The sequence below is a fragment of the Cuculus canorus genome, chromosome 2, assembly GCF_017976375.1.
Source record: "Cuculus canorus isolate bCucCan1 chromosome 2, bCucCan1.pri, whole genome shotgun sequence".
NCBI classification, from domain to species: Eukaryota; Metazoa; Chordata; class Aves; order Cuculiformes; family Cuculidae; genus Cuculus; species Cuculus canorus.
This window is the reverse complement of record NC_071402.1, coordinates 118,154,187-118,181,737: the sequence shown is the minus strand read 5'-3', so window position 1 is coordinate 118,181,737 and position 27,551 is coordinate 118,154,187. Positions and strand designations below refer to the sequence as shown.

Below are 27,551 nucleotides of genomic sequence, written 5' to 3'. Positions count from 1 at the left end.
TGCGCTGCCCCGCGCCCTGAGCTTCTTCCCCCCCCATCCCTCACCCTTTCCCCCCGCCCCGAGGGCCGAGCCCGCCCGGCTCTGCCCCTCCGCACCCCGCCAGGCAGCGGGAAGGCGCCCGGCGCGATGGCTCTGCGCGGATCCCACGCCGCCCGGGACGGTGCTGCCGCATCAGTGAGTAATTCCTGCTAATTCACCCCCCGGTGGGCTCCGGCTCGGCAGATCGCGGGAGAGAGGGGCGTTTGGGGCTTTATTTTTGCTGCTTTTTTTTTTTTTCCCTCCCTTCCCCCTCCCACGGGTTTTATATTATTTTTGTTTTCTCAATAAAACACCACGCGAAGAGGCGAGATGACAAAGGAAATGTGATCCTATGCGCTGCAGGGGCTCCGAGCGAGCGAGGAGGAGGAGGAGGAGGGGGCGAGCGTAAGCGCTCTCGGATAGCATTGCACAGCGGCTCCAATTTGTGCGAGCGAATATAATACACCCCCCATGAATAATTCAGGGCGGCCGGCGGGGACCTGCCGCTGCTCCTCTGCCCGGCTGCCGCCGCAGCAGCGTGTGCGAGCCCCGCCGAGCCCGTGGCTCTGACCGGCCCCGCCGGGCGAGCCCCCCGAGCCGAGCCACGCTTCCAAGGAAAGGCGTGCGGTGGGACTCCGCGAGGGGACTGCTCTTCTTAAACGACCCCGCAGCCCCTTTCTTCTTGCCTTCCCATCTCCTCCTCCTCCTCTTGTGTCCCGCCAGCGTGAGTCCCTGCCGGTGGGGTGGGCACCAACGCCGCCCTCCATCCCCACCCCCCAGTCATGCGGTGGTGGAGCAGGCGTCGGTGGGGGAGGACTGGAGCCGGAGAAGTCTGCTTGGCCACTGTGTTTCAGTGCCTCTCTCTCTCCTAGAGCTGCTCTGGAGTGCAAAAGTGGAGGGGGGAACTGAAACGAAATTTCCCCTTCCCCCCCGACAAGCACAGGTTTAAAGGAAAAGAGGAAAAAAAACAACGCCCCAAGAAGAAAGAGCGAAACTTGAGTTAAACACACACACCCCCTCCACGCGCCCGGCCAGGAGGGACTTGCACTGCCGGCCCGACCCCGTCCTGCGGCCGTGGGAACCGGAGCCGAGCCCGGCGGAGAGGGGTCCGGTCCCCGCTGGGTGCGGTGGGGACCGGGCGATCGGCGCCCATGCACTTTCCGTTTAGGAAGAAGACAAGTAACCAAACCGCGTTGTCAAACTGCTGACCCACGGGAGAAATGAGAAGACTGTGTGAGGTATTGACCGAGCTGGGGATCGATACAATTTGTCTAATGCAACGGGGGATCGGGGGTTAAGTACATGTGAGGGAAGAGAGGAGCCATTTGCTGAGAGGGATCGGGACAGCTACACCTTGATACCAAAAATACCCCCCGTGCGCAGCACCAAGCCCGGCGGCGGCAGCAGCGAGGTACGAGGCGAGGATCCAGCTCCCTGCAGACCGCCGGATCGATGACGCCGTATTTGCAAACCCGGCCGATCGATCCCACTTGGCAAAACGACTGATCGATGCCAGCTTGCTCGTAAGCCGCTTGCAGAACTACCTTCTCCTCACGCCGCTCCAAACGCCCCCCCCGCCTCCTGTGGTCCCCACACCCCCCCCCCCCTCTTTTTTTTTCTTTTTTGTAAGGGAGGGGAGAAAGAGTTTGGTTTTGTTGGTTTTTTTTTTACCCCCCTCATCGGAGAGTCGTTCCCGTCGCAAATGGCTTCGTTTCCCGAGTCCGACTTCCAGATCTGCCCGCTGTGCAAGGAGATGTGCGGCTCGCCGGCTCCCCTCTCCTCCAACTCGTCCACCTCCTCCTCCTCCTCGCAGACCTCCAGCTCGTCCGGGGGCGGCGGCGGCTCGTCCTGCGGGGTCCCGCCGCGGCGGCTCCACGTCCTGCCCTGCCTGCACGCCTTCTGCCGCCAGTGCCTGGAGGCGCAGCGGCACCCCGGCGCGGGGGACGCGCTCAAGCTGCGCTGCCCCATCTGCGACCAGAAGGTGGTGATCTCGGAGCCCTCGGGCATGGACGCCTTGCCCTCCTCCAACTTCCTTCTCAGCAACCTGTTGGACGTCGTCGTGGTGGCCGCCGCCGCCGACGAGCAGAAGAACGGCCGCCCCCCCGGGGCCGGTCCCGCCGCGGGCTCCGGCGGAGGAGGCGGCAGCAATCGCCACCACGGCCGCCCCCCGCCGCCGCACCGCGCCGCCGGCTCCTCGCCCGCCGCCGCCGCCTCGGCTGCGCCTTCCTCGACGTCCTCGTCGTCCTCCTCGGGTGGCGGCGGCGGCGGCGGGGGGGGCTCGGCTTTGCTGCTGCGGCGGCCGCACAGCCGGCAGGGCGAGCCCCGCTGCAGCTCGTGCGACGAGGGCAACGCCGCCAGCTCCCGCTGCCTCGACTGCCAGGAGCACCTGTGCGACAACTGCGTGCGGGCGCACCAGCGCGTTCGCCTCACCAAGGACCACTTCATCGAGCGCTTCGCCGCCCCCGCCGCCGGCCCCGCCGCGCCGCTCGCCCTCAGCCCGCCCTTCTCCGCCTCGCCCTACAACATCCTCTCCGTCTTCCCAGACCGCGCCAGCTACTGCCAGCACCACGATGACGAGGTGAGCGGGGGGTGGCACGGGGGCCATTCGGCGCCCTTTCCAGCCCTTCTGTGCCGGGGGCGGGAGCGTCTGATGGGATGGGGGCATCCCTGGGCTTCCCTCTCTTTCCGGGCGCCGGGAGGATTCCCTTTGCGATGTGCCCGGCGGGGGCACCGGGCCGTGCAGCCCGAGGAGGCTGTCGTCTCGCTGCCCTCCGGTACGCGCCCCGCGGAGATGATGTTGGAGGGGAAAGGGAGAAACCTGGAGTCTCTCGAACCCCTCATGTTTCTAAATGCGAGCTTAAATTATTTAGTGGAATCTCCTTTGTGCCGTGTGCGGCGTGTAACCCGTCAAAGAAAGGGAAAACGAATAAACTGAGGGGGAAGGCAGCTGGAATGAGGAAAGGGCTCCCTTTTATTTAAGGTAATCAGTCAGCAAAGATGTTCGCCCTTCCCTATACCAGCTACGTCTCTTGCTTGACGTTTTAGCTGCCTGTGTGTTGCGACCGAGAACTTTACTGATAAAAAGGGAAATTGCTTTACCTTGTCTTAATTTAAAAGGCTTTGTTCGCAAGTTACTGTGTCTGATGATCTCAAGTGTTTGACAGATTAAAAAAGAGGCTGTGGCTTCTTGAAAACGTTTCTTGCGTTTCATTGGGACTCAGTTTCTTGTTGTGATGGCTTTAAACCTAATTTTCATCTGAAACTGGAAAATGGCGTTCTGCTGTGTCCATCTCTTCCCCCCCTCCTTTTCTGCTCTGGTGGTCAGTGCGGGGGATTTTGCTGGAATTTTCCAGTAACTTCGGTGTTAGAGGTAGTTTCCTCCCAGTGTGAAATCGGACAACACGACAAACCGCTTCAGGGGAAAAATTCGTCTGAGTGCAAGAGTTTTCTGTGGGTTGCTTGCCTTACTGATACATGAAGGCGTTTAGCCCAGTGAAATGTGATGATGCTCTTTGTCTTCAAAGTTTGCTAGGACTCCTTTTCTAGCTCCTCTAATACAACCGTACCTCTAAACTGATTTTCTAGAAGGCTCTGGAAGAGCTTTTCTTTTTTTCTTAAGATTGTTAGTGGCAAAGAACAAAGTATAAATTTTGTGGGGGGGAAAAAAACCCCAAACCACTTTAAATTGGGAGTGGGGTGCCTTTGAAGGGAAAGAAGATTTTAAAAACAAAACCAACAACAACAAAAAAAGCCAAAAACAACAAACCAACCAAAACCTTGCTGGCAGTTGGGCTCCTTACAGGTTTTTTGGTGGCATCCAAGTGTCTTCCTGCTAGGGGGCTTTCTAAAGAACATGTGTAGTACTGAATCCCAGAATGAAATGAAGCATGATGTTCTTACTACACTAAACCTATTTCTGCTGTCTGTTTTGGACTGTAACTTTGGATTTGTGGTATGGACTCAAAAGTTTCTAGTTCTTGTCTTCTCAGTATTATAAAGCTTCTTAAAATGTGAAATGAAACAATGGAGGGCTATAATATCCATCTTCTAAAGCAGGTATGTTCTCCATCTACTTGGTGAAGAGTAGATGGGACAGGAGCTCTAAGGTATTCTGTAGACTTTTAAAGCTGAAATTGGGAAGGGAAGAACTGTTCAGCTTTTCTAGAGGTACTTCTAAAAAAGCTTGTTACCTGACTTCGCACAACCTAATGTCCTATTTTCAGCAGTGTGCTTTGGAAGGAGTACATGTCTTGGAATTGGTTTTGGGTGTCCTTGCATCCTGTAGACCTAGAAATTGCTTTAAAACAAGTGAGTATTTTCAAGCCTTCAGCTCCTGTTGAGAAAGGCTTTTATTCTGCAAATTAATGATCTGCTGCTGTTCTTGATTAGTGAGTTTTGGTGGTTCCTTAATGTGGGTGTGCATGATCAGTATTTGCAAGTATTTATTGTTCACTCAAGGGGAAACGTTTGGGAGAGGCTGTGACTGTTTGGAACAGTTTATACTGCAAATTTTTCTGAGAAGCATGGGTGAGGTGTACAGGTTTTTTGAGAAAGGGTGGCTTCAAAACTGTGAGGGTTATTGCTTGTTTAATTCTAAGAATGCTATTTACAGCCTCATAAAAGGAAGGTAATAGAAAGGCGGCCTTCCAAGAGGGTACTTAAATGATGCACTAAGTACTTTGCTTGTCTTATAGCCTAAAACCAACCTAAAATAAAAGGCTGGAGTCGTAGTTTAAAACCTTAGTTTTAGTAGTTAAAAACTCTGTTTCTGCTCAGTATGTAAGTGGATAAAAGCTGTGACAGAGCAGGATATTCCCTTGGGCTAGCATCATGCAGCTAAGTTTGAGCACAGGTAGATCTCACCTGTAAGCTGCTAGAATAATAGTTCCCTCGGATGAGGAGATATCCTTCCCCAGGATGTATCCTCCTCACCTTCTTTGACATCATTTATTAGAAATTTGACTCTGAATCTGTCCCTGAGGTGTTTCTGGTCCTTTATTTTTTACCTCGTCACCTAGATCATGGTACTCATGTCCTTCCAGCATGACTACTTCACTTGTTACCTTTGGTTCTGTGCCCCTCTGGTCTTTCCACTCTTCCTCCTGCAAAGCACTGTCCATTCCCCATGATTTTCCCTCCTCTCAGCCCCATTTTGAGACTCCCTCGAGTTAGGAGGGAAATGCCACTGGTGGTGGTTACTTCCTGGGTGTTCTAAGTCTCCAGACTATAAATTTGTGAGACTATCGGTGTAGCTGCTCATCCTTTCAGTGCCAAGAGTTGCAGATTTCAGGTCTTTATGGGGATGTCTGGAACAGTCTTTAGTTAGTTGTTGGCTGTGTTCTCAGTCGAGTTGACTTGTGTGAAACAACAGCAAACTGTTGTGTGCTGTGAGTACCTGTAGTCACTGACAACAGCAAATACTGTATATTACCATAGTGGCAAACATGAAAGGAAGTGGACCCTGGGCACTGCTTTCAGGGTGGCTGGTGCCTGCAAATACTACAACGGTACATGAAGGGAAAGAAAGGAAACTATTCCTGAAAAAGAAAAAAGGCAAAAGTTAATCTGTGTCATAGAGCTGCTCTTTAAACACAGACTGGTTGCTTACCACTTGGAACCTCACTGTCTCAGATTAAACGCTATCAAGGCAGCAAGGGAAATGCTTTGAAGCAAAGATTAAGCATCTACAAATGTAGCAGTGTTTGTAGTGCAACCCTGAAAACTTTCTTCTGCTCAACCACCTTTATCGTGTGGATAGAATTACCAACATTGCAGTAGTAAGTGGATGTTATTGTCACAAAAGTATCTACATCAGGACTTCGAACTTGAAGAAGGTTTTTACCTTAGTCTTATCCACAATTATATCCAATATGCAAGCTGATATGTTACTGTGTGCTTAATGTCTCATCTCTCAGACTGAAAGAGCACCTTTAATTTTCTTTTCACAGAATTCTCAATAGTAGGGTGCAAGTCAAACCAAGTTCCTTAGAAAAATGTTGGAACAGCTGTGGGATGCTTGGCTTGTGTAGATAAACTACTTGGTTTCAAATGACTTTGCTGTTGCAGAAAGTGGAAAAGGGCACAAGTCTCAAATAATGCTGGGTTTCCTTTATTCCAACTCAGCTGTTACATGCTTTAGTATCGCTTGGTGATAACAGTGGCGGATGGTCAAAACACTTCAACAGCAGACTTCTAACACTTTCTAGGGAAAGTGTGGAGTTGCCAAGTTCAGTCAGCTTAATGGTCTGTGACCCCCTAGTTCTCATATTGCTTTGCAGATTCCATTTTAGAAGTCGTTCACAGACAAGGCAAAGCCCTGTAGCACCATGGCTCTCTCCCCACTGCAAAAAATAAAAAGGATTTTCAAGTTCTTTTTCCTTTTGACCTTAGCCACGCTTTCTTTCCTTTTGCTTGCATTTGGTCTGGCTTCAATCAGCTTGCTTCTTCATTGATCAGATTAATTCACAATCTCAGAACTTCCTTGCCAGATCGGTGAGTTGAAATGGCTCATGGGGGTGTCAGTGCATGTGGACGAGACTGGCTAAAACTAGATTGCTCTACTGAATTCTGGAGTTGCCTGAATTCTGAATTTTGTCTTTTTAGACTACAAAACCATAATTTTCTTCTTTGTATTGGACTAAAAGATGCAACTTTTGAGGGCATGTTTTGTGTGTATAGGGGAAGGTGTTCAAGCATGTAACTGTCAGCTGAAATGAAAGCTACTTCTCTGGTACCTTGGTTAAATTTGCTGATTGAATTTATACCTAAGCTGCCCTAATGTAGGGTGAAGCTCTGGTTTCACAGCAGGGAGCGAGCTTTAATATCTTATGGCTGCTCAAGGAAAGGTATCTTGCTTCATCCTCTGTGCTCACCAGGCTTAGTTGTGTGCACTCAGGACGTGCTTCTGTGAGCCAATTTAACTCACTTAGTGTGGTAGAAAAATTTTTTCCCCTTCTTCTTCTAGTATTGGTATAAATTTATTTGAATTGCGGAATCTGGCACGAACTGAACTGGCATGAGGGAGAAGGAGGAATAATGTGGCTGGGAAGAGAGACTACGTTAGATACAGTCCCTTTTGTGTGATGGCTTGCCATCCCTGCCGAACACTGAGCGTTAATCTGGGGTGCTCTTAGCACTGTCCACCCTCATCTCACCAAAACAGTTGGCTAACACAAAGGGAATATGCCTGTGTCTTGACATCTGTGTCTCTTGCTCAAGGGCTATTTATATGAAACTTAAGTCTGTGATACAAATGTGATGCAGGCTCCTGCTGTTCCTTTTCTAATGGTTAGAGGGTTTTACCCTCTTAACAGGGATGAAAACTTCTATTTCATCCTGCAGGTAGTGGTCTTAATATGTAGTACTTTATCGTGTTACTGCTGTTGTGGCTGCTATAGCTTCAGCTTAATGGGAGAATGTATGTGTCAGCTAGAGAAATATGCACTTCTAGTATATGTAAGAAACTGTATATACTTCATGTTAATGCTCCCTTCGTTTGTCATACTTTCTTTTATGATACCAAATGCACATGCAGGTGCCCAATCTGAAGACAAAATGTCACATTCAGTTACTAATATTTGTGTTCCTTTTAAATTTTTTTCCTGGTGGAGAAGGGCAGAGCAGTGAGTTATTTTGTTCATATGTGGTCTGTGTAATGTGGATTTATAATCTTTAAAATGATGAAGGGTTTTAACAATCTCTAGTTTCACACTTTTTTTTTTTTTTTTGCTTACAAAACTGGAAGAAGCAGAAATGCTTTGTGCATGAGAGTTGCCCGAACAGATTGTTTTTACTTTAAGGACATCTATTGATACTGATGCTTTTCTTCAAAGAGTAGAAACTTGCAGGCTGCAGCATAGACCTCTGAGGTTACAATAATTTTGAGCAAATAGGATTGGAGATGCAAATACAATAAATAGGCATGAAACTAGGCTACTCTATACTAAGAACTTAATTTCCTTAAACTTCACTTCAAGATGTGGGATTTAGCAAAACTGTAGCTCCCAACTTGGAGGAGTCTTGAGTTTTGCTTTGATTTAGTGATGAAATGTTGCATCATGTGTAGTTTTTCCTTTCTGCTAAATCTTCCGAGCATGTAAACATTCTTCATAAACCGTGCCTCCTTAGAGGGAAACTACTTAGTTCCTCTCTTTTAAAGTTAAGAAGGTATTCCTCTTTCAATGCTGTCTTGACCCTGTCTCTTCCTAGTTCTCCTCCCATACTCCCTTCCTTCCTGCAAAGTCATTGGTGTCTTTCCATCAGACCAAGAATCACGATGTTGTTGAGAGCAGCACAGATCTTAAGCTGTACGAACAATACACCAAATGCAAGACTAATGTTACCACAGATAAGATTTCACAGAAGGGGTTTATTGTCTTTAGCTGTAATCCAGTTTCAATAGAGCAGTTATAAATATAGTCTTGCATCATAATTATGTAGTACATCAGTTTTAGTAATGCTTTTAGTGCTTATTTCAAATCTCAATTAGAAATGCTGGGTGGGACTGAGGCTGCTCCCTGGCAATGCAAGTATTGGTTGATGTAATGGATGGATATCCCTGATCCTAAAATATATTAGGCGTACATCCTTGTTTTAGCTGTTTCCATTGCAAGCATAGCTTCAGCTCCTTCCACAGGCTGTTTTTTGCTTTCTCTGGCTGTGCTTGTTGAAGGGCTATGTGGGTGGGATGGGTTCGGTCCTCTCTTACCTAGCAAATTATGCTTGTTGCATCCAAATCCATTTTGGAAGTCACACTAATAGAACAAAAACATGTTAAAGATTTGAGCAGTACTACCTGCTAACAGTTTTCTAACTTGAGTTCAAAAGCTTCTTTGGATGGTTTTATTTCTCCCTCTTCTCTCTCACATCTTACAGAAATAAAAATGTATATGACTAGTATAGGAGTAGTATAGTACTTCTTTCCTAAGATTCTTTTGACTCTAAGCTACTTTCCTCTTTACCAGCCCTCAACAAAATAACAAAAACTTGGACGCTAGAGTCTAGCTGATAATCTTCTCATTTAGGAACTGAAAATGCTGACCAGCTTTGAATGCTCTAGCTCTTTCAGTTTTGAATGCTCTAGCTCTTTAATATGAAAAGGAGTAAAACTCAGTAAAACCCACAGATGAGGCTTAAGAATGTGTGTTCTGTGCTGCCTCTTGGATATGTGTGAAGTACTGGCACTTCCTCACAAGAATTAATTCATCATTACACATTCAGCTGTAAGAAATAAGAGCTTCATTCCTGTTATTTCACTTGGGCATGCAACATGCATTTCTAAAACCTTAGATGGTGAGCTTGTTGGATAGGATGATTTCTGGTCAGCAGTTCTTGTACATGTGTAGGTGAAGTACTTTGACTAAGACCTGAACTGGAAACTTCAAATAAGAAGCTTATTGTTTTATGATTCTGGGTACTTTGTACCATGCTTTTGCACTGGTGCTGACTTGGAGAAAATGGCTTACCTTCCAGCAGCAGGTAGGCTATTGAGGCAATGGTTAAATTTGTCTCACTAGCAATGAGTGAAAGTCACTTTTCAGAGCTGCATATTTAAAATTTTGGGGACAGTGAGGTGTGTCTTTGGTGCTACAGTGGAAGTGGTCTCTACTGAACAAAGAAATGCGAGACATCATTAAACGTGCTTCTGAAATGAACAGATTAACCCAATCAAAGGCTGCTGTCATCCTGTTACCTCAGTAGTTATGTTTTAACTCCTGTTGGTTGCTGTGGTATAATCTTCACTGAGATCACACTTGTAATCATCAGGGCACCTCTCAGTACCTGTACATTCCAGGACTGTCAGAATAGTAACAGCCTGCCCTTGGATCTCTGCTTTGGGGAGGAGAAGGGTCCTTTGGTGAGGTAAAGGTAATAGCTAAACTTGTGTTGCATAATTTTCCCTTTAATGTTGGCCCCCATGCATAACTAACATATTTAAACGTATTTTGTCAAGTTTGCTAAACCTTATCTTTGAGTTGTTTGCTTGTATTGCATGCCCATCTCATACATACATTTTGTGGATAGCTGGTGTTATAAACTACTATCTACTGTAAATATTTCCCTTCCCTGGTTAAGGTATCGTAGATGTACAGAACCACCAAATACTGTCTTTGACTAGTTTCGAAAGGCTGGCAGGGGCCTGAGATTCAGAAATTGAACTTCCAACAAGATGCTTAGATGGTAGTGTTAGAGCTTGTTGCTTTGTCTTTGCCTTGTCCCACATTCTCTTGAGTTCTGTGGGTTCTGTTTACATGTTTAGGTACTTGCTGTCGAAAATGGTAGGCATGTGCTAGAAGACTGATTTTTTTTTTCTTTTTTACAGCCTTTTGTTCAGCTGCTCTTGGTTAACAAAAGGCAAACTGTTACTTAGAGGAAAATGTCACCTATCAAAGTTTAAAATCCTCCCCTTTCTCCTCCCTCTTCACTTGGGTGGTTCTTACTACTCCCACCCTTCACACGGTCGGACAGTTAAATGTACAATATAAAAATCCCTAGCCTTAAATCTTTGGTGCAAGCAAAGCTTGAAAGCTGTCTGCATTACGGATGCCTTTTGGTTTTGTAATCCAACATAGCTCTGCCTCGAGGAACTAGAGAATGCCGCTTTCTGATGTGAGGGTTGGTAGCGTAGGCAGTCTGAATCGCCAGCGAACTAGTTGGTACTGGTCCCTGTTGCCTGACAAGGTTACTTACTACTCCTGATCTTCTGTAAACATTAAATAATGCAATGTCAGGTGTTGGAGGATGTAAGAGATAAAGATCAGGTAGCTTCTAGGGGGCTCGTTGCTGTGCCTTTCTGTGGTTTGGAAGTCAACTGTAAAGCTCTACAGTGTTTTTAGTAAGCACGTATACATGCAAGGCAGAGCAAGTCACTTACTTTGAGGAAAAACTTGCTAAAGAATGGAAAGAATCATCATGCTTTCTGCCTCCTTTTTCCTTTGAAAGCAATACTGGTAGAGAGTTAAATTCCACCCCCCTTGCAGCACACCCCACCCCCACTGCTATATTTGGTGTGCCCAAAGGCACTGGGGATTTAATACATTGAAGTTGGAGCGTGAAAGGGGGTCTGCAGGCTGCTAGACAAAGTCACTCAAATTTCAGGAATACTTGATCCATAGAAGGATGTTACTTGAGAAAGGCATGACTTCTCTGTAAGAAACTAGTTGCCAAATGAGCTGGCTGAGTGTGTCCTGAACTCAGTTTTTGTGGCTAGATGAGCAAATTGGAAACCAGATTTTCTTTAATTGATGACTGCTACATAAGCCAGCCAGAGTTGTTGTGAGAACCATCTCCGTTCAGAGAACAATGGTTATTTTTAGGGGAAAAAGCAAATTGTGAGTCTCCCACTGAAGTGCTTGCAAGTTATAGAAAATATTGTGCAGATAATTCAGTTATCTATTGAATTGTATTCAATTGACTGGACACTAGACTGAACAAATGGCAAATTTAACTTTTTCCCTCTCTAGTTACTGTAGAAGCAGCTGTAATATTGCAATTGTGTCCCAACACAATGCATTTAGTGTCAGCTTCTTCTGTAAAAGGCTTTTAAATGGATGGGCAAATATTTTGGGAAGAGAGGAAGGATTTCATAATTTTAATAATTAAAAAAAAAATATTAAAAAAAGAAAAATTCAGAACTAGAAGTGTTAGGCAGTAGTCTAGAGCAGATTCTACCGTGAAAGAAATAACAACCAAACTAACAATATCAAAACCTTACAGAATTGGAGAGGATGAAATACAAAAGAATTGCTGGAATACTGAGGTTCCAGTCTTTCCAGTGCAGCTCTTGTACTTAATACAATGGTAAAGTATGTGTGTGTCTAGTAAGAGGTAATACTCTTGTTGCTTTTTATTCTCTTGTACTTAATACAATTTTATTAAGTATAAGTCATAACACTATATCTTCTCCCCACAATATCATAGAAGCATTGATAAGATTAGAATTAGGAATTAGTCTTACATATAAATGGTGGTTGATGACAGCATTCCAAAAGGTGACACGTATTTTAATTGACAGTACTGTTGCATGGTAGCTCTTAAGCTCTTCTAGCATTACTTGTTTTCTCTTACTAGATCAGAGATAACGAACCCTTGAACTTTCTGTTGTTGAAGCATGGCTCCCTTGAGTTCCCTTGTATGGTGGTTGGTGGGTAGTTAGTATGGAGGTTAGTGGGTAGGCTAAGCAGTCTAGCGTGAGTGGCAACAAGCCGGGAGGCCATGAGCTGACTGCGTAATTGGCATGCTGCTGGAGAGCTGCCTACTCCAAACCTCAGACCACTCTTCGGAGAGGTTCATTGCATAACAGATTTGCATACAAATGTATACAAATTTGATATATTTGATGAGGTAGGTTTTAGGCAATTGTGACTTGTCAAAACAAACATGATTTTATCTTCATGTTATTGCCTTTCTGACAAAGGTGATATTATCCCATCTTTTGCATCTTGTCGCAAAGTAGTTCAGTAAGTACCTCTGACTCAAAAAGGTTTCTCTCTAAATAGCAGCAGCTAGGTCAAGCCAGTCTAACTTATTTATCTCTATACCAAAGACAGGCAGAAAAACTCTCACAGTGCCCATGTGAGAGTGAATGGAAGCTCCAACCCCTTCAGAGTGGCTTACTCTTGGAAATAATATTTTCAGGGAGCCAATTGTCAGATTTGATTTGCATGTGATGCTGCTAGTTTTAATCAAAATTTCTGTATTACCCAGGAAGATAGGCCTTCCAGTGAGACATTAGAGATTCTGCAAGTTCCAAAGCACTGTGATTAAAATTAATATAATGTATACATTCATTCCCTCTTGCACGACCCTTTGGCGATGACTGGATATGAGTAAGGTCAGCATCTTTCTGCAAAGCCTGGAGTAGTTGGGCTCTCTGGATGGCCACTTAAGCTTGTAGTGGCATACTGTACGCTCGGGCTTGGATTGGATCCAAAGGCTCTTCTTTCACCTGGAAGCTTCCTTGTCAGTTCTTTCATTAATTTTCCTATACCTCTCAGCCAATGAAGTGAGTTCAAGTAGTATGTGCTCACTGGCAGTATTTAGTGTAGTACTGTTCCTATCTTGGTCTGTTGGCAACAATGCCAAAAAGACTTTCTACATTAAGAGTATAAATGGGAGAAGCTTAATTTAAAAGTGCAGGTTAACATTAAGCTTACTTTTGCAACCTCAAACAAAAAGATTGCCTTGGACAGTTCTTCCAGTTAATAGCTTCATTTTCATGTTTCATCCGTAGATGCTGCACATCATATAAATACACTACAGAAAGAGCCATAATTTTTATAATTGTTGAAGTAAGTAATTTAGGGCGTTTAAGCTACTCATTAGCTTTATTTTTCACTCGTTTCCAATTGGCTCTTATAACCACAAAAACTACAAAAACTAAGTGTGTGTACTATGTAGCGTTTATAAGGGTTTGGCTAGCACAGTAAGACTGACTTATTTTTCCTAAATGAAAGATAAATCGTGACAGTTAATCAATCTAGGAATACTGTATTGAACTAGTATCCTGTCAGAACTACTGTTTTCTCTTCACCAGCGTACAGTATGGCTTTTTCAGAAAAAATATGGAATCAGAATGGTAGGGGTTGGGAGGGACCCCTGGAGGTCATACAGTCCAACTCCCCTACTAAAGCAGGTGCACCTGCCACAAGTTGTGCAGGAATGTGTCCAGGTAGGTCTTGAACATTTCCAGAGAAGGAGACTCCAAAGCCTCTCTGGGCAGCCTGTTCCAGTGCTCTGTCACCCTCACAGTAAAGTGGAACTTCAGTCTTTCAGTTTATTCCTGTTGCCCCTGGTTCTGTCTGTTCTGATGGGCACCGTTGAGAAGAGTCTTGCGCCATCCTCTTAACACCTGCCCCTTAGATATTTATAAGCATTGACAAGGTCTTCTCTTTTTCAGGCTAAACAGATCAAGCTCGCTTAGCCTCTCCTTGTAAGAGAGATGCTCCAGTCCCTTGGAGCTGTATAGTATATAGTTTTAGAGTAACTGGTCTACAACTCTTTCTATTTTAATTTATATAACGGGGAAGCCTTGAAGGTATCCTGTCTTATATTCTTGAACATTAGTTTCCTAATAGGAGCAACAGAAATAAACATAGTCTCAACTGAAGATAACCATATAACGTACAAAACTTATTATAGTCTTGGTTAGAGAAGACAGTGTTTTCATCAATGTTTTTATCGTTTGAAGTTTAGATTCATTTTCATGCCAGCCAAGGTGTGTGTAAAGAAATAGTTGCCACCTATATTAGTGGATACTGACTTTGGAAATAGATTGGCAAGTTTCCATTTGGCTCCCCTGGCTGATACTTTGACAGACAGCTCTATAGTGCCTTGCCCTAAGGAGGGGGAGTAATCCAAGGTGACTTCCATGTCTGTAAATCTAGTAATTTGGTTTGGATGCATATATTCTAATGAAGTAGCACATGTTTTTGAGCGGTGTGATCTAACAAAGGAAACTCCTTCTTAGAGACCCCTGTCTGACCCAGGCAAACTGTTGCCAGCAGTTCACTAGGAGCAAATGGCTGTTCTTAAAAGATACTCTCCGAGAGTCAGAATATCATGGTGTGTGGGTTGTTTTTCCCCATTTCATGTACCTGTTTAAGCAGGGGAGACGTTCCTGTCAAATGTGTAGATCATGGCTCTTTTTTTTGCTACAAATAGATAGAACTGCTTTCAGAATGAAAGATCTTTTATAAACCAAAGTTTAAACAAACAAAAACCCCAAAACTAGCCAAATTCTCAAAACAGCAAGCTCTCATGTGGTCAAAGAAGCTACTTCTCCGAGTAAGCTTGCTTATTTCATGTTTGATCACATATGGAGTTACGAGGGAAACCATTCCTTGAGTGCTTTTGTTAAATAAAGCTGTTGCCATGAATTAAGCAACACTGCCCTGGAATGTTTCTGATCATGGTCTTGCAGAGCTTGTGACCTTTGCACTGAACATGTGAACTGAAACTTCATCTTCCAGTGTTCGATAATCGTGTTAGAACCTCAGAGGTGAGACAGTCTTGGGATTTCCTTAGGCTAGCTTAACTGCCAAGTGAAATTTAAGTACTGATTTACACAGTTACTCTTCCTTTTTTATAAACATATGTCAAATTGAAAAATCTTTATATGTTTTAAAGCTGACAATTCTTTGTCAAGCTAAAAACTGCAGACAGTTTCTTATAATGCTGTCACTTATTGGAGCCTACTAAACCACTAAAATATTGCCACCCTGTACAGAAGCACCCATTTACTATTAATCCGTGTGTTTTTAGTGGTATAGTGCTACTTAAAGCAAGTTGACTTAACCAGGAACTGGATTGGTGCCTGAAGAGGTTCTTCAGTTTAACTAGGCTACAGCTGAATGGGGGAGAGGATCAGTTTGAAAATCTGTGCTTCTTGCAATATATCCTTTGCCGCTTGACTTCCTATCCTACTAGAATGCTCTAAATAATAAGTATTATTGTTTACCAGATAGAACCACTGCCATCTCTTGGCTATTCGTTGTCCTGACCTTTTTAAGAATAGTTTTTGTAGTTACTTGTGATGCTGTAGATACTTCTGATGCTGTGTTTCTGAATAATCTGGCTGCGTGGTGAGTCTTAATATTGCTTACTGTAGACTTGGTTGTGTATGGAAATCATTTACTGTCCCTACCCGGGAACAAGAGGAAGAGGGGAGTCTTACTTGGTTCAGTGACTCTCATACACAGAGATGGGTCAGAAAGATCTGCCTTAAAAATATACTAGGCTAAGACGGACCTCTGTCCTTGCTAGACTAGCTGACTAGACAGTTTGGTAACAGTGCTGGCATCTGAAAGAAGTGTCTGGCACGGGGTGCGGTGGGGTGGGGGAATTCAGCTGTTATGCCTTAAAAAGAGATTGACATCTTAGTTTTGACCAAATTCAAGTAAACAATTTTGACCAAATATTGGATTCTGCAGAGTTGGGGAAAGAGTCATGTTAGGTTCTGACCATGTTTATGATAGTGGTTTAAGTGAAGCTGGCTTAAGAAATTGTTTAAAAATTGCAGCTTCAGTATTGCCTATATTGTGTGGGATTATAATAATTAGCCCTTAATTCCAGAAGACTTCCCAGTTGAGAACGAAGTCATGCTTCTACTCAAATGACTTTTAGTGCTGTAAGCAGCCTTGCCTTTTCCTATAAACTTGCAGTGTTGTGCCAAGTGTTTGGCGGGTTGCACAGTAAATCTTATTCCTGAGAATGTATACAGAAGGGTGATTTCTTCAGCCCAGTCAATTTGCCAGTTATGAACCCAGCCCTGGGTTAGTGCTCTAAGTCAGTCCAACCCAGTGCTAGGAAGGCTTCTTCTGGCAAGACCTCCTGCTTAAAGCCTGCCTGAGTGAAAGAGAAGTCTGACTTGCCACTTCTCGGGGGGCTTTTCCCATAGAACAGCTCTGGTGCAAAGCAGTAATGCCTTTAGTCCAAAGGGTGTGTAATGGCTGTAATATGTTAGTGGAATGCTTACCCCGAGCAGCAAGTTGTAGTGGAATATAGAAACTTGAGACAGAGACAAGGTGCTTGTAGAACATGAGAGGACTTCAGTCATTGAGTGGGATTGACAGGATGCTAACAACATCCTGACTTCTATATTAGCAAATGGAATTAATTTCTTGGTGTGTAACTCAAGCCCCAGGATGGGGATAGAGGAGCTGGGTTTCCAGCATCTGTTCAGAAGTTGTATCTCAAAACTTCTTCCTAAAGGTAGTTGTCTTACACCCTCTGCCCAAGCTCCTTCAAGTGTGGGGGCTTATGGTGGAGAAGTGGCTTTGCTCAGTCTTATATGTATTGTGTGCACATTCAAAGATGAGGTAGGTGTAAATCCAGTTTCCTGTGAATGAACTTTCAAGTCTGATTTCTGGGATAGTGGTTTGGAGTGTCTTGTGGGAGCTGTTCAGCTTTATAGAGCAGAACCTCAGTGACTGGCACAAGAGGGGGCAAGAATAAGCCTGGCTTCCTCCTCAGTAGGAGAGGAGCAGCGTGTCTGTGGTGCCAGTCTGGTCCCCAGTGGCTCTTTTTTATATCACTAAATTCTTTATCGTGACTTAAAAAAAAAATTACTGTAGTACAAAATAGAAAATTAGTTGGATGCTTAAACATCCTATAGCCACAGCAAATAATGTTTCACTGTGCGAGCCGTATGCACCCTTTTCACAGCTTTTAGAGTAGGGAAATGGAAAAGGGTGAAAGATGCTATACAAACATTACTAAGCCTTATTTCATATCTTGACTTTTTTGTAAGCACTGTTAGTTGTCTAGGTTTGAATCATAAGGTTTAGAACAGCTCTGAAATTTCATTCTCAGGTTTAAATGGCAAGTAATATGACAGTCCCAGAGGTCCCCAATATGTATTTGTTTAGCAGCAAAGAAACCTAGTTGATGCATACAGATGAAAGGTCTGTTGTGCCGAGTGCTGATGTTTTGTCATTAATAAAACTTCTATTTAGTGTCTTTATTTTCCAGCATCCTTACTGCAGAGTCAGTGTAAGCAGGAGTGATGGATTTTTAAAATGGAAGCTTACTGGAAGGAGGAAGGATTGGCAAGTAAGGGGCATCTGAAAATTACTGAAAACGGCAATTTTCACTAAGGTTTTTGTAGAGGCAGATTATTCATTAGACTAACATATTAACTGAATAGTTCTGGCTAATTTGTGATAAAAGTGAACAGGTAATGGAAATTTCAGAATTGCTGCCGTTATGGTGGCTAAGTGTTTTGAATGGAAGAACAAAAACCTACCTTAAGATTTTTTTCAGTCTTTTTGACAAAGCTTAAGAGTTTTTAACATCTCAAAACATGTTTGACCTCCCCACCCTTAAGCCATTTTGACACTCTACCATTGCATTTCAACAGGAAAGAAAGATCCTTTTTTATAGCCAAATGGCTTCCTCTTCTCTTCTCTCTTTTCCCTTCCTTCCCCCACCCCCAAGTGCCTTTCTAGTGCTCGGGCTTCAGCTGCTGCCTGGATACTGGTTACATTTGTCTTGCTTAGATGGTCCTAAGGAAAAACAGCACAGAATGTGACCGGAGGGCCAGCAAGATATGTTTCTTTTCAAATTTGAAAGGAAGCCCTGCACTTGCTTCTGCCTGTTTCCCTAAACTGTTTTTAAATCAATCATGGCTAGGGCTGGTACGTGCCTGCCCTCCCTCCCTCTGTGAAATGGTCAAACTCAAAAAAAATTGAGAAGTCTAACGAGTTAAATATGGTGGTGTTCACAGGACTGTTTCCCCTTGTACAACTTCCAGTTTGGTGAAATAAACTTTTTTTTAATGGGCTTTTGCTTTGAGACAGCCATTGGGAAAAGTTTCAAAGAGGATAGTGTTGCTCTGGGTGGAGTTTGGAGGTTTGCAGCTCCATAAAATGTTTGCATTGACAGCAGACTGGGCTTTTGTACTTGCATTAAAAGGGACAGCATTAAAAACTGATTTTGGGTTTGAGCAGTGCTTGATGTTTCATGGGGATTGTGATATAAACATGGTGACTTTCAAGATAAAAGTAATTATGTGGGGCAGATGGAGGACATTGTAGTTCTATTTTGAGGACATTTTCTGATAGTTTTTAAATGCAGGATGAAGGCTGGGACGATGACAATCTATGCCACTCAAGAATGGCATTACAAATGTGGGATGATGGTTCTGTTTTTAAAGGTTAATCAGCTGGGGGAGATGCAATGTGACTTGATCCCGTTTGTGAAATTCAGCTATAGTTTAAATGGATTTGCCCTTTCAACAGCATCTTGTTTCACACAAAATAGGAGTAGATTGCCTTAAAACATCTGCATGCTGTCAGGCATTTACATCACAACCTGTGTGTGTCTGGCTGTTCTGAGGTGCTACTGTGTATTATAATGAACTGCAAGGAACTGAGGAGAAAGCTCTTGTTACTCCTTGTTTTAAAAATGGTTACTACTATTATCTGTTTGAGACTTTATTAGCAATTTCATTTTCTAACAGGCGTATACTGCAGTGAATGACAGCAGATGTATAAGCTGCATTTTATTGTTTTATTGTGATGGTTTAAAGAGCCGTGGAATTAAGGTCAAAATAAGTACGTAGGCTTAGGACGTGCAGCCTGAATAGTCTTCATATTACTGCTGTGACAGAGGTGCCTGAGAATTTAGTCCTTCAAATTTTGTGGAAACATTGCTAGAGTGAGATTCTGGGTTTCATTTCGATGTTTTCTCTGTAGTAACAGTGCTTGAACTTTGGAATCCACTTTCCTGGCTTTTGTGTGGGGAGGCAGAGCAAAATGGATGTTTGCACTGAACTCTGCACGTGCACTGAGGTCCAGATAACAATTATTTGGCTTTTTAGTATCCTTGTATTTGGCATGTTGATCCAGCCACACAGGGTTGTCTTATGTATTAGTGAATGACATGCAGAAAGTAACCTGGTTGGCTTGCAGGAGCTTCAGCTTTCATTAACTGTGTTGTTGAAAACTGGGTTGCAGTCCTGTGCAGAGATGCATAACCTAACCCAGCTCTGAGGCTTCTTTGGCTTGTGCTGGGAAACAAAGATTCTGAAGCTTTTGTCTAGGTTGTGTGATAAGAACAGGCTCTACCTCAAGGCAGTCTCTCTTAATACTGTGTTGCAGAATTAGCTTTAGAAGGGGTAGCTTAGGCCTAAAACTAAAGGAGTGCTTTTAAAACAAATGTGGATTAATTAAGAAAGCAGATTTGCAAAAAGTTAATTCAGTAACTCTGACTCGATTTCCTCCAGACTCGAAGGGGAAAATTTCAGTTCCACTCACTGATTTAATATAAATTTGTGGCCTAACATCTGTTGATTCTTGGCAAATCTGAAAGAGGTGACAAACTGGAATAGACTGTGCCTGTGTAACGCTGCTTCTGTACTGGTGTAAACTGGCATTAGCTAGATTCTGTCTTAACCAAAAGAGCTATGGAGCCCACTTAGGGTCTGAAGATGCTTGTAAATAAACTGTAGCTTTGTCTTCAGACTGATTTCAGGAGGCATGGATGAAATGACCTGCTAATGCCAAAGACCCTCCCTGTTTTGAAACCTGTGTACTGTCCTACACTCTGCACTTTTCCGCTGAATGCGGGGTTGGGGAGGAGAATGCAGGTTAATATGTAGAAATACATTAGGATTGAATAATTGATTAATGTGGTGAATGCTGAGAGAGAGATTTTGAGTTTCTGCCTTCCCAGTCTCCCACTGAGGATGGGTCATGCTGTGAAATCCCTGCATTTGGCCCATAGCTCTGTGTGGGGTGGTAGGGGGGGGCTCAGTTACTGGGGAGGTGGACTTAAGGCATAAATGCTCACTATACTGGGAAGCAGCATGTGACTGGGAGGAATGCTGTGGGCATTCGCCCGTGTTGGAAAGCGCTAATACAAATCTGCCAATTTTATTATTATTATTATTATTTTTAATTCCCAGTGATCGGAAGCTGAAGTTTGGGCCCGAATGTGCCTCCAGCTCCTCAAAATGGAGTCTGTTTTGCTGATACAAAGGCAATCAGCAATGCTGCCGGAGGGCGTTCCCTCCCCACCACTTTGCTCCTTCAGGCTGTGGTTCTGCAGTGGCCCCAGCCAGCCAAGTGCTCACTGCTGCGGGGAGGAGGGGCGAGCCCCTCTTGCTCTCCTGCTCCCCGCCTGGCTGTTCCCACCACTTGCTTTTACCTCAGCACTGGTTTTCATACTGGTGTGGTAGCATTCCCATCACTTCCCTGACCAAATCACGTTAAGGAATTGAGCTGACTTGTGAGCAGCTTTACCATCAATTTGCCCATCACCTATAACCTCCAGCCAGATCGGTTTTTTGATGGTGCTTAAAGGTGCTAAAGATTCTGTGAGTGTTGACTAAACTGGGGGGAAGCTCATAGGGTGGTGGCTTTTTTAATAGGAGGGTTTGCTTGGGGTCAGCCTTGAAGCAGGTGTGAAACTCCCACTGCATATTTGCAAGCCCAAATCTGTGGCTGGTACCATGTGGTGCATCATGGAGTTGATAAATGCTTTATATGAGTTTGTAATCTCTTAAAAAGTAGAGCTGACTTCCCCCTGCTGCTTCCAGAGTGCAGCCCTGGGGATTTTTAATGCTGACTAAACTAGAGGGGAGGAATGGCATGGCGTTGGGATGATCACCTGGAGCTGAGAGTCTCTCAGGGGTGCATTGCTTCTGTTTTAACACCGTGAAACCACAGTACTAAAAAGCTATCTCTTACAGTAAACCTTGAACCACATGCATCTTGAAGTCCAAAGTATTGCTTGCAGTGAATTTGAATGCTTTTTCTTCTTCCTTCAGCACATTACACTATGCTGCTAACAGGAGAGCAGCCTTTATCGAGGAGAGAGGCATCGCTCCAAGGCATGAGCTGAACACAGTGTTACAACTGAAACCTGTAAGAGTGGGTTCTTCTCTCCTGCCTCAGTTTACTAAAACCTTCTGCAAATACTACCTTAGAATAGAGCTTCCAGCACTTTCAGAGGAGTTACATTTGTAATCCTTTCAGATTTAGCTCCTTGTGTCTGGCACCACAGTTTTTCACCTGTCTAATTCAACACTTTTTTTCTTAATCTGGCTTTAATGAACAAATTAACTTTGGGTTAAGGGAGGAATATTGATGTACAGTGTAACTGAGGCTTCTGTTCACTGTAAGGATCTTTTGACCTGCTTATTAGTGGGGGCATTGTTCTGGTAAGCCATTCCAGGACCCATCCTGCCAGTCTTCTGCAGAGGATTAATCATTTCCTCTTGACCTCCTGCTCTCTTTTCCTAACATGTTGCATTGATCAGAATCCTTAACTCGCAAGTTTGCTCCTGTTTTTAAAAAATGGGAGGAAAAGGAGGGGGGAAGGAATGCAAAGAAATTATATCTAATGTCTGCTGTTAACATTCTTAGTAAGCTTTTTTCCTTGACTCCTCCCTTCTTCCAAGAAAAGAAATCCCTTCCTGGTGTGTATTAGCTCCAGATCTCAAGCATCTTGAGTGCCTCTGTTTCACTGGAAATACTTTTTTTTTTTTTTTGAGCATGCAACTTCCAGCAAGATCAGCTTATAAAGGTCACATTTACTTAGCTGAGGCTTTCAGCTACTGATCTACCAAGTCAGAGTGCTGTATTAGTCTTATCAATCTGCAGTATTTCCATCATAGGTAAGTTCATATTGAGAAGATACTGTATGTGACGTAATTTCTTTTACTTTTGTTTTGTTTTGTTTTAGTAATGCCAGCAAAGGAAGGTATTTATGAGGTCATATAGGGTTCCTTCTAATAGGGAAAACTCCATGTTTGTCTTTGACAGAATCTTAGTTATGCCTTTAAGGGAGCTGTTGACTTTAAGGTACAAGGGTCTGCTGCCAGCCAGTCCCAGATTATGTTGATAGCAGAAAGGAATACTTGTTCTGTTCAAATCACCCACGGGCCTGTGTACTCCCCTGCTGCCTGTGGTTGGCAGCTGAAAAAAAACTTCCCAGGAGCAGACCTCTAGACCTCAAATTTCACTTCTGTCTGACGTAGTTGTTCTGTGACTTACTATGTCCAAGCATGGCTTGTGAGAAGGCTGCTCTGGCTTATGCTTCCTCTGCTAAGGCGTTAATGGCAGCTTCAGGTCGGAGAGTGAGGCTTAAGGAAGCAAATGGAATGAAAGCCATGGTCTGTTTTCTTTTCTCATAGAACTTTTTTGTGAGGCTACGTCAGAGGTAGTCTTCCACCCTCAACGTTTGCTTTTCTCCAAGCAGGAAAGAAACTAGTGGTAGGACTAACGTCTCCTGGAAAACAATTTTAACTTCCCTTGTGCCTCTGAACATAGTGGCTGATAAGCTGTTCTAGGCTCGCAGCCTTGCTCAGATCAGTGAAGTGTCTGCCTGTTCCTGAGAGCGCTTTGTGCTAGTCTTGAAATGTCTCCAAAAGAGACTGAACTGTTACTAAGGCACAGGCCTAAACGCATGTTTCTGAGTAGCAGAAATTACAAAGCTGGAAGTTAGACCAAGGGTCTGCTGGAAAGTAAAACTGGATGTGGTTCTCTCAGCAAAAGTGAACAGATTGGAAGCTCTGCTTTTAGTGAGTCCCATGTGGTGAGCTACAGCCACTAGAAAGCCCATCCACTAAGCCCATGGAGCCTGAGATTGAGACAAAATAGCCCATTGTTCTTGAAGCTGCAGGGGTTATTAGCTTTTGTTAACTACTTGGTTTGGAGGAATGTCTAAATTCCATTATGTTTCCTGCTCAGAGGTAGGGTTATGGGATCATCCACTCAGAAAACTGTGATGACTAGTGATGTCTTCTCAATTCCCTGAGCAGGATGTTAGGGCCAAGCAAAACGACCACATAACAGAAACAATCTTTTTGTTGCTTTGTGTATGTCACAGAGGATTTGGAGGCAAGAGGGCCTTTCACAAGAACACAGCTTTGGAGATGTTGCTTGTTTCCCAATAGGCAAAGTAAGCCAAACCACCTGCACTGAAGGAGGGTTCAGGCTGATGGTGCTGGCACTGTGCATAGGAGGTCTAGGGCTAAGTGGGGAGAGCCATATGGCTTTCCTAGCTTCTCTTCTCAGAACTTAATGAGGGGTGGGAGTGTTTTCAGCCACGCCCAAGACTTTGCATGACAGGAGTTGGATTTAGCTGCTGTTGACCACCACACCCGAACATACAGGCAATTGTCCCTGGCTTCTGCTGCTGGCTGTTGTGTTCTCCACTAGCCCTGCTGACATCTGGCTCTAGTGATAAAGAGGCACAGCAGCAAAGATGAGGAGCAGCATCCACTCACAGTATTTTCTTGTGTTACCTCGATGGAATGTATTGACAGTTACTACCCTGTTCAATCAAAAAAGTGGCCTGTTGGCTTATTTCTGCATTGCTTTCATTGAGGCTGCATGCTTGTGAAAATCATTGCCTTAGTAATTCTCTTGAGAGTTTCTTATGAATGGTTTCAAGTTTTAGAGTGGTTGTCTTCTACTGTAAGCTTGAAGTCCTAGCTTCTAGTACATTTATAGAGATGAGAATGGATGTCTAATGGAAAATATTTTTTTTCTAGCATAAACAGGGAAGATTTTTTTTTTCAGTTTCACAGGGCAGCTAGGATAGGGCTGCAGCAAGATCAGGGTTAGTCAGTCATCTGGATGGTTCCTATCTTGCTCAGCTCCCGTGCTATGTTCTGTTTAAGAGCAAATGACTACCTACATTCCTGGTCCAGCATTCGGCTGCTGGTTATAGTCCAGAGAGTAAACCTGAACCCCTAAGGAGCTCTAGAGCATAGTCTTGTCTTATTTCTACCTCAAGCAATTAAAAAAAAATATCTTTTTAGGAAAGAGTAGCTGAATTTCATAAGTTTGTGGCAGAAACTGCATCAGTCTAGTACGCAGTGCCAGAAGTAGCCTTATTATGCAATCTGAAACAACTTCATTTAGTGACTGGCCTGTTTATATGAGAACAGAAATGTGAGGAATAGTTATTGTTAGCAGGGCCTCTAGCTTTGCTCGTCTCGCACCCCTTGTAGGATCTTGAAAGGTAGTGCAGCAACAACTGTAAGTTAATTAACAGCTAAACTGTCCATTCAAGTTGCAGCTTGCAGACATGATAGAAGTTTTGGGCATTCTCTTGGATGAAAATTTGCAGTGGTAGAACCTATCCTCTATCTAGGAAACAGTGGGCACATGCAGGCTGCTTGAAACGAGGATAACATGGCATCTTGGTAGTGAATTTGAGCTTGTGCTAATTTGAGTAAGCCAGAATGCTAACCAAGCATTTTTCTTTCTCTAATAGGTCTTGATGAGGAAATGTCTTCCAGGTCTCTGTAACAGGAGGCTTCTGGTGTCTTGTTTTGCTCTTTTGCTGCTACCTGAATTTGGGTATCTGCAGAAAGGATTTAAGATCAACTGTCCATCTGTATCTCTTAATCTATCAACTGGATGAGTTTTGAAGAAGCTTCCTTTAAGAAATTATCAGTATGGCCTCTCAGTGTTCTGTTTTGGCAGTATTTGTTGTTAAAGTAGACTTAATATTCTTAAAAATTCTTATTTCTGATTTGAGTATTATAAAATTAGCTCTCTGGGGGAGAAAAGTCCTGCTTCCTGTGGTTAGCTCTGTGACCTGTATATAAAAGTAAGAACATGTTATGTTTATATTGGCTGTCTGATCTTGAACATTTCCTAGAAAGAAAGGGTGTGGGAGGAGAGGTTGTTCTGCCCAACCTTTTTCACTGAGGTGTTTAAGGGTTGGTAATGCTTTTCACCTTGCCAGTGTGAATACTGATTGTATCAAAAACAAAAAAAAGAAACAAACCAAACCCAACACGTCTGGCTGGGTGGCAGCACAGGGATGTATTTTGACTCGAGTCATTAATGCCTAATGGGAGTTTTCTGAAAACACTACTTCCCTCCTCCCCACCACGACGAGTTGTGGCTGTACAATAACCTAGTTCATGCCGAAGGTTGCTGCTGAGACTTAGTTTCTCAGGTGAAGAGCTTCTACTGACTAATCCTTGAACATTGGCCCATGAGATGGGGAGGGGGGCTCTTTAGGTTGTATTTAGGCAACTTTGCTGCTCCCTGAAACACAAAGGAAAGCAGTTACTTTGAATTCTTTTGTGGTCATTGGAATAAGTTGTGGGCTGGATGACTCTATTTAGACTAAGGAAATTGCTTGAAATGTCTTAAATACACGTAGAAGTATCGTAATAGCTGATTGTATGCAAACAGGTTTTGCATGTTTTGTGCGTGTGCTTAGCTGCTAATGGAGGATCAAACATACTCTTCAAATGTACCTTGGTTGTTTGTGAAACACCTTTGATACCTGTGCTACTCTTTGCCAAGCAGCAGTAAAACCAGCCCTTTCTAGGAACTTGGAAGCAGTTAGACCAGAACTCGGTGTGTACGACATGGACGTTAAGCAGGGCACTTTGTAAGACCAGTCAGAAACAGAGGACAGTAGCAGATGTAATTTAAGTTCATGGAGATTAGAAATAAGAAACTGGCACCTCAGCTATATAAAAAGCTATAATTAATAGAGATAGGAACAGACTAAATGCAGTGTTCCAGTCCTCCTTAGTCTGAGCACGCATGATCTCTATCTCAGATGTATTGTTTTAAAAATAAGCAACTAAGTAAACTGCTTTCCACCATGATTTCTGAAAATTTAAAACATCCCAGGAAAGAAATACAATATTCTAGTATTCTCTGCAATGCATTCATTATGTTCTTAAATTCTACTTGTTGTCTCTGCCAGATGAATAAAAGCTACTGGAATTATTCAAATGCTTGAGTGTCTTGGATTTCAAAGTTGGTAATTTCATATTCATCATTTGCACTTACAGCTTCACAGTGCAGATTTGGTCTGGAGAGATTGAAGGATTAGTTTAATCTTTGCCAGCAAGACTTTAAACTTCTCCTTCCCTCCCACCCACCATTTTTAAGGATAGTATTCCACTGTGCCAGATTGCCCATATTGCCACCAGAAAATTGCTTGGACCACTTCTTACAAAATCAAAGGTCACCTCCATGCCTTGGTGGCAGCTGGGAAACTAATGATTTAATGCTGCTTTGACCTTTGGCTTCTTAGTCCGTTTGAGTCTGACCCAATGTTTTAATTTTCCAATACTGCTGGGCAGTTGGCTTTTGTCTGTTTCCAGATGTAACTTGCATATTGAGGCCTGGTACTGAAACCAGAACAAAACAACAAAACATCTCAGCCTACAAGGGAAAGGAAAAATAACAGCACCTAAGGGTTTTTATGCTACAAAATACAGCTGTCCAGTGAGACCGACTCTTCTACAGCTAACAAGTTCAGGTTTAGAATAACAAAGTGTGAATATTTTGTCCAGTATTTGCATCTAGAGTTAAAGCATTTTAACAGCAGTCTTGCCGAAGTGCTGCTTTTTTACAGGTCTGTAAAAAGTAACAGAGTAAAAACAGTAGCTCTTTCCTGTTCTGCCCTCAGTCTTTCCAAATTGGTTTTGGTTTTTTTATTGGAAGAGAAGTCAAATGTTTAATCCAATTCTGGGAAATACCAGATATAACCAAATGTTCTTGAAAATGTGTGTGCTTGCTCTTGGTGGGGGAATGGAAGTGCAAGGTGAAGTGGAAGGCAGTGGTGACTTACGCTTTTAGTGTGTTCTGGTTAATTAAAAAAACCCGCAACTCTGCATCATTTGATTTTTATCATGGCCTTTTGGTGTATATACACGGTGAATATTGCTTTAGGTTTTTCTAGTACTGATAATTTTGCAGCCATTACTGGTACAATTTGAATTTGCTATTAATGGTGTGATAATGGTGGGGAATGCACCCTAGGGTGGCCAGCCTTGTCTTAATGAAAAAGCTGCTGATTGTTTGGAAAGATTCCCCTTGAGTACTGATGCATATGGCAACTCCCCTCTGAGTACTGATGCATATGGAAACTCCTCTTTCCAGTGGAAATCTCTGGCTTTGTCTGGGCTATTTGCCCATCACAAGTACCAATCGGACTTGATTCCTGCCCGAACTACACTGGCTGCGGCTCTCAAAGGTCAGTTTATACCCGGGCTTGTGTGCGAGAGGTTGGTTTTGCAGAGCAGATGGGCTCCTAAAACTTTT

General features: G+C 43.6%; 1 protein-coding gene across 1 annotated transcript in view; it reads left to right on the top strand.

The window, feature by feature from the left end:
* The first annotated feature begins 1,720 nt into the window (after positions 1-1,720).
* TRIM71 (tripartite motif containing 71) overlaps positions 1,721-27,551 on the top strand; it is a 55,322-nt gene continuing 29,491 nt past the window's right edge. Inside the window, exon 1 of the mRNA XM_054059345.1 lies at positions 1,721-2,596. Coding sequence (XP_053915320.1) covers positions 1,721-2,596 — 876 coding nt within the window. The remainder of the gene's footprint in view (positions 2,597-27,551) is intronic.